Below are 7,106 nucleotides of genomic sequence, written 5' to 3'. Positions count from 1 at the left end.
TAACAGAAATAACATTACTACCTGCTTTCCATTGGGCCATTTATGATTTACTGACCTAAAATGTTTTAAATATAATGGCTATATATATACGGTGAAATTTGTCAGATATTTTCCCTCACTTATAAAATAAAAAATAATAAAGTGATTGAAACCAGCTTTAATAATGAAGGGGGAAGCTCCCAAAGCAAATTCAAGTAGCCCTAGGCCGAGGAAGGTAGGTCTACTCATGGACATAATATGTCCATGGTCTACTACAGTAGGAGGCTGCGGGTCTTGTCATTTTTTGTCTCTTTTCGTGCAAAGATGAGCATGCAGTTCACTCAAAGCAATATGTTCATGTTGTGGAGGGGGGGGGGACTACACTTAGATTTCTTTGTCTGAAATATAAACGGCTTTATATTTCAGACAAAGGAATCTGAGTTGGCTTAGCCTACCCATAATATATAATATTATATATTATATAACATAATACCCAAGTGCAGAGCTGTTGAATGCCCCGTACTAGCTGCTTTAGTGTAGCCAGCCTTGCTGTGTTTTTTCTTTTAGTAGCTCTACCAGTACATGCATTAAATTCAAAATGCGAAAAATAACATAGACCACAGATATCCTCTTTAAAGTAATTTATTAAAGCCCCAATATTTGGCTAGTGAGCCTTTTTTTTTTTTTTTTTTTCGATTTGTTGGCTGTATAAATGTCACAACCGCACATCCCAGCACAATGGTCACGTGAGTTGATTGTCTGTGACGTCAATTAGCAACAGACATTTGTGAGATTTGGGCGGAAGTTTAAGTCAACTCCGTCCAAAGTTTTTGAGATATCGATGATTTCTCGTTTATTCGCTGAATCGCGACTTCTGTTTTAATTTACGTGTTTGTCATACACGGCTTCATATTATTTGATACAGGGAGATCTTATAAAAAGAATTTTGCCGTTATGAAGATCTTGAAGATCAAAGTTCTGTTGATGTTGCTACTCCTGCAACCTCTCCATGGAGGTAAGAATATCATCAAATTATATTTAACACTTTTGCATCTTTTATGTTTTTTCACCATTCATTTTAGCAAAAATTGTAATTTTTTTTATTTGGTTTGTCAATATTTCATGTGTTTTGATAATCAACAACCCACTTTTTGTGTTTTGTTTAGTTTGAGCCTCATTTTTATTAGACCCTACTTTCACTATTTTTAATAGTCTATATATTTAAAATAACCACGCTTTTTATTAATTCTCCTTGCCCTTGATTTTCTTCCTTGTTTTCCATTTTCTAAGCTCCATCCTTTCGTTTCTTTGCTAGCTAATACCTTGAAAATGCCTCCTAAGTTTGTGAAAAACAACAGACTTACTTACGCCTTTATATATGCTTTTGCTGGACTCATGTTTGTCACCATGAGCTTTATTATATGGCTGAAGTGGAAGAAGGTACTAAAACAAAACTTTAAGTTTGGCCTGCATGCATATGAGAGTATAGCTTTCTCTTAGGAATTTCTGTAATAGACTTTTTTAAAATATAAAATAAGCAACTGTGGCAAAAAAACTGAAAAATATTTTGTTTCAACTGTAATCAACTTCATAAAATCATTGTTTTATTTTGGCATACTTTTCATTTCCTTTATTTTCTTTTCTTTTGCCTTATAATTATAATGGTCATTATAATTTCAGAGAAAGCAGAGTGGTATCATTGTTGTTCCCAAATATTCTGGTGAACATCACTATAGATACATGGTAGCAGTTCAAAATGGGCTGAAAAGTGGTAAGAGTGATGCTATTTTAGATCTTCTATGTTATTGATTCTGATTCTTGTTGAAAAGCTTAAACTAGTTATTATTTTGTGAAATAAAAATGTTTAAGTGTCTTCAGATAATAATAATAATAATATTAATAATGATAATGATAATGATGATAACAATAATAAAAAAATGACAAAAATAGAAAAAAAGAGATATAGGCCTTTGTATATTATTATTGAAGTCGTTGCTTAACTGTATTTATTCCTAACTATAGAAATGTGTATGTTGTTTTAAATAGCAGGAAAGACGCCCAAAGTCAGATTGCAGTTGAAAGGAGACCAGGGGGTATCTCCTGAATATAATCTGAATGAACATGGGAAAAAGCACAATTTCCTTGGGGTAGGACAGAAGAACTGGTTCCTTTTGTATACCAAAGGTATACATCTTGAATATTTTTGGAGCACATATAGATTTCATTGCCTGCAAATATTGATTCAACAATATTATTAGCAGTTAATTACCATTTACTTATTGCAATCAATTCAGCATGTACAGTCTTTACTAGAACATCTTGTCACAGTTTACTGTTTATCTCTATTAGAAGCTTTATTACATAGATCTAATATTATTATTACATATAGTTACAGAACTCCATGCATGTTGCTTATTTATTATAAAGTAAAGCATATTTTGAGAGTGTTAGTGCAAGAATCCTTTTAGGTTTGTAAAACAAGGTGCTGTTGGTCTTGTTTTGTTAAACTAAATTTACTTTTACAATTAATTAAGCTACAACTTTATCATATTTGATGCCTGTTTTATTCTCAAACAACATGCTAACATTATACTAAATGTTTTTTTGTTATTATTATTTTAAACTCAGAGTCCCTGGGAAAACTGAAGAATGTTGTGGTGAACATCAGTGGAAGACCAGGAGCTCAATGGTAATTTAAAGAACAAACTGCAACATCACAAACATCACTACATCATAGTACTACATTTATAAAAAAAGTTATGTAAATCATAAAGATTATTTCTGTCAATGTTCTGAAATATGATTTGTGTTATGAATGCCTTGGGTGCCTCTGTAGTTAAAGCTATATTCATGGAGTTATCTAGATATATTAATATATACAGAATGAAAAAAAGTGTAAGCTAGCATCTCAGTACAGATATTTAGAAGCAGCAATTTATTCCAAATACCAATTGTTAAATATTTGTGGTTAATAAAGAAACTTGAGCAAAAAAAAACTGTAATATATATTTTTCTTTCATTGAAGGAATATGCTGGACATAACAGTATATGATACAGTATCTGGCTGTGAATCTCACTTCGGCAGCAATGGATGCCTCACAGTGGGATACACCACTTTGGAGTCTTGTAAGAACTCCAGGTAAAGTTGGACACTTTCTCACATTTAATAAATAAGCATATAATGTACTTTGAAATTACTGTTTTTGCAAGTTATCAACACATAGAATATAAAAGATAATAATTATGACATGTATTCTGATTTTTTAATGCAGTATACAGTTTTCCTTAAACGTGGAATGTACATGTAGTATTTAATTTTCATGTACAATGTCTGTACTTCGATATTTTATATAAATTTAATATTTTTCAGGTTTGGACTGCAAACTTGCCTTCTGTATTTGTGGTCCTGTCATGGATGGACACGCTGTTCCAGCTTGAAGCTGGCCCCTGTCCTTCTGTGGTTTAACAGCACCTTGAACTACATGTTTGCAAACATGCTGCTTGCCAGTACCATTCTCAGTGCTGTTGGTGTCATTCAGCTTGATAGAGACATCTTCCTCTCCAGCCTCCTTGTCAATATAGGAACATTCCTTGTGAATGGCATATATGATGTAGCAATGTACAATATCAGGTGTTATGACAGAGAGGACACTGGTGACACCACTGTGCTGCAGAACCTGGAAGACAAGCCCCAGTATGATGACATGTAAGGAGCTTTTTTTTTTTTTTTTTAAGACTCCTCATTTCATAATTATGTTGGAATAAAGTTAAATTTGTGTTCAGCTTTGGGAGTTGATCACAGGTCTTGCTCATAGTGATGTCTGATTCTGAAAACTTGTATTAGACTGCACCCAATTAAAAAAGACTACAAAAAAAAACTGTTTTCATCATAAATCTGTCTTATTTTGTGTTTTACTGTTGAAATGGTGTCATATTATTTTGCTTTTATAAAGTGACACATATATGCTTTGAGTGTGTTAATTAATGGAGTTATTCATTGTGGCCAGAGTGTTATTCTCCCAATAATACTAATTCTTTACAATATTTCTTGGTTAAAATGAAGAAAGATCAATCACTTTCTTTATTTTTTCAGTTGCACAATCAGTGATGGGTTCCAACAAGTTGTGCATGGAAATGTGGAGACCATGATGAAACAGGTGGCTTATGACTTTGAGAAGGGCTATGATTTGGCACGTGCAACTGTTGAACACCAGGCCATGGCACAGATTGAAGAAATGGTTGCCAAGGAAAATTTGGTTGTCAAGGAAGATATGGTTGCCATGGGAGATGTGGACAGCAGGAAAGGGGTATTAATTATTTCTTTCTAATTTTTGTTTGTGCATGCATGTATGTGCCTGTACAGATATCATGGATTGCCTTTGAGACATGCATGTATTGCCTTCTTATGATAAAAAGCATATATATTTGTTTTGGCTTATAAGCACATACTAATAAAAACATAAAAAGACATTATGGGCTGTATACTAATATTGTAGTATGTATTATTGCGCATCATCAAATGACTATGGGAATAAATGTCTCTGTCTTTGGTTTATTTTGACTGAATTTACCAGTCAGCAGAATCGATTATTGGATGATTTTCAATTTTTCAGAAAACACCCAGCTACAACAGCACTCCCAGCTCTAGTGCCCTGTCCACTAGCAGCATCATACTCCAGATGCCAGAAGTCTCTAAGGAGAAAAACAACTGCATTGCTTCTGAGTTCTTCACATATGCTCCTCCTCCTAACAACCCTAGGCTGAACTCAAAGATGCAAAAGGAGATACAGGCAGAGCACCAAAAATCCCATGCTGGGAAGACTTCCAGCTACAGAAATGCAGATGTTTCATCTTTTTACAGTCTGATTGCTCACTTCAACCCAAGTTTTCTCCACCCAGGTAATTATATACATATATCAAAGTTGCATATATATTATGCTGTAGAAATGTCTATCTGAGGATGTATTTTTAATCCTTTTTTATAGTGTAAAACAGATGTAACATTTTTTATTCTGATTTTCTGGTTCTTAATTTATGTTCAAGAATAGAGTAATATCACTGAAACAAAGAAGTTCTCACATTTTCCTTTATTTGTTTAAAACAATTTTAGAATAACCTTATTTCAGACATCAACCAGACAAAATACAATGATGAGCTACCAAAGCAGACACCTGAGCATGATGTGGCAGTGGATGTAGAGAAAGGTAATTGTCAGGTGGAAAAACATATTGTAGCAGCAACAACTAGTTGGCATTTTGTGAACATTTCAAAGCAGTTTCAAAGATTTTCATATTTTGTACAAATGTCTGATACAGAAGTTTTTAATATCTTTATATTTTTTAATTAATTTTGCAAAGATTGGTTTTGCCAGACTTCCAAACTTCAAGTCATTTATTCTAGTTTATATAATGTTTTGAAACATTCAGCTAAAGAAGGAATGCCACATCTTGCCACTGCACCAGAACCTGTAGCTGTTAATATTTGGGAAGGTAATTGTCCATTTTGGTATCATGTCTGTCAGTTCAGTTAATTATTTTTAAAAAAAAGGAACATATAAAAAAATAATACATTTTCAAGTATGTATCCAAACAGTTTACATTTTGAAGATATTTAGAACATTGGATTCAACATAAACTTCCTTGCCCTTACTCATTATAATTAAAACAGTGATTATGGTTGTATGGGAGGAAATATTAGCCTACTTCAATTCGAAGTAAAACTTTCACATACTTTCTGCATTTATTCACTCATTTCCACGCAATGTGTTCCAGAACCATCAGATGAGGTGCCATACACTGAGCTGAAGTCTTTGGAGATGATGGTCAACAGAAAACACGATGGCGGAAAGTTGCCCCACATTTTGATCTATCCAGCAGTCATTTTGTTGGGCGCCTCCGTGGCTTTGGCTCTATTTCTCACCATTGCGTATGGCGGAGAGCTGAGTGATAGTGCTGTGTACAACTGGGCTGCTCTGGTAGGAGTGGCACTTCTAGAGGACTTGTTTGTGTTTCAAACCTTGAAGGCAGTTTGTGTTTATGGTTACTGTCTACTTTTCTCATCAAATGAGGCTGGTGAGGATGCTCACAGGCAGGAGAAAACACAGCTTGTTAAGTTTTAAAAAACTCAGTGTTCTAGTGCCAGTGGAACCTTTGACATATTAGTGATATAATTCAGAAATGGTGCAAGAACTTTTATTTAACAGACTCATGGAAGACTCATTGAACTTTGTCCTTAATATTTAATGCATAGCAATGGTGCAGAAAATGTGACCAGAATCTCATGAAGTTCCTTTTTTATTAATAGATACAGCTGTTCATGATCTCATTCACTTTTAAATAGACATTTTTTAGATAACTAAGGCATTCAATGCTGAAATAATGTACTTTATTGATCTGTGATAATTAAATCTACCTTGAGTATTTTGTGAATATTCTTTTTCTTTTACTGACCCTTGTGTTCAAGTTTCAAAATATTGAATATAAGTTTGCAAAAAGAAGTCAATGTTTCATGGATAATAATGGCAAATTATGCTCATTTAGGTTCAAGATATTTTGAATTTGATAAAAACCAATCTTTCGTATCAAAAAAGAGTCAAGCTAGTGAAATCCTAGATAAAGCCAGTTAATTAAACAATTTAATGAATAGACTGAAATATATTCTATGCTTTTCCCTTATTATGTTATGTCAACCTCAAAAATTCATTTTAAAAGTCCTATCTTAACATTTCTTCATCAGATCTTTTATTTCATACAGTGCACTCAAATCCATTCCCATCTGTTGCCCTCTGTAAGTGATCTGCATTTTTTATTACAACAATACAATTATCAGTCTTTGACAGTTCTTTATTGCGTTTCATTTGAAAAAATTATGTCATTAACATCAGTGACCAAGATCACTGTTCTCATTAACTGGAAATTAAAAGTTGTATATTCATCTGCCTTTAACAATTATCTACAGCATTTTCTTTTCTCTATGATAACTCATATATACATATTTTTGAAATGGTAAATATAATTTACAAAAGCCATTTTCTGGGGAGTAAGTACTCAGGGCTGTAGCCTCGGGGGGGGGGGGGGGGAGGGGGGGCAGCTGCCCCCCCCCCCCCCCCCTGGAAATTGGGGTGCAAA

General features: G+C 33.7%; 1 protein-coding gene across 2 annotated transcripts; it reads left to right on the top strand.

The window, feature by feature from the left end:
- The first annotated feature begins 727 nt into the window (after positions 1-727).
- Positions 728-6,407, top strand: LOC106177301 (uncharacterized). Of its 2 annotated transcripts, XM_087016439.1 has the most exons (12): positions 728-994; positions 1,295-1,419; positions 1,660-1,750; positions 2,026-2,163; positions 2,608-2,668; positions 3,005-3,118; positions 3,350-3,685; positions 4,073-4,286; positions 4,593-4,878; positions 5,106-5,183; positions 5,406-5,468; positions 5,751-6,407. In XM_087016439.1, the coding sequence occupies exons 1-12, from the start codon at positions 934-936 to the stop codon at positions 6,095-6,097; spliced, it is 1,914 nt and encodes a 637-aa protein (XP_086872565.1). In that variant the 5' UTR covers positions 728-933; the 3' UTR covers positions 6,098-6,407. The 2 variants fall into 2 exon arrangements, with proteins under 2 accessions (XP_086872565.1, XP_013415494.2); XM_013560040.3 differs by lacking the exon at positions 1,295-1,419 and having other exon boundaries at positions 730-994.
- The last annotated feature ends 699 nt before the right edge of the window (positions 6,408-7,106 follow it).

Source organism: Lingula anatina, chromosome 7 (assembly GCF_051362555.1).
Source record: "Lingula anatina isolate TDL-2025a chromosome 7, LinAna3.0, whole genome shotgun sequence".
Classification (NCBI taxonomy): Eukaryota; Metazoa; Brachiopoda; class Lingulata; order Lingulida; family Lingulidae; genus Lingula; species Lingula anatina.
Note: the sequence above shows the minus strand (reverse complement) of the source record. Positions and strands in the feature narration are given on the sequence as shown.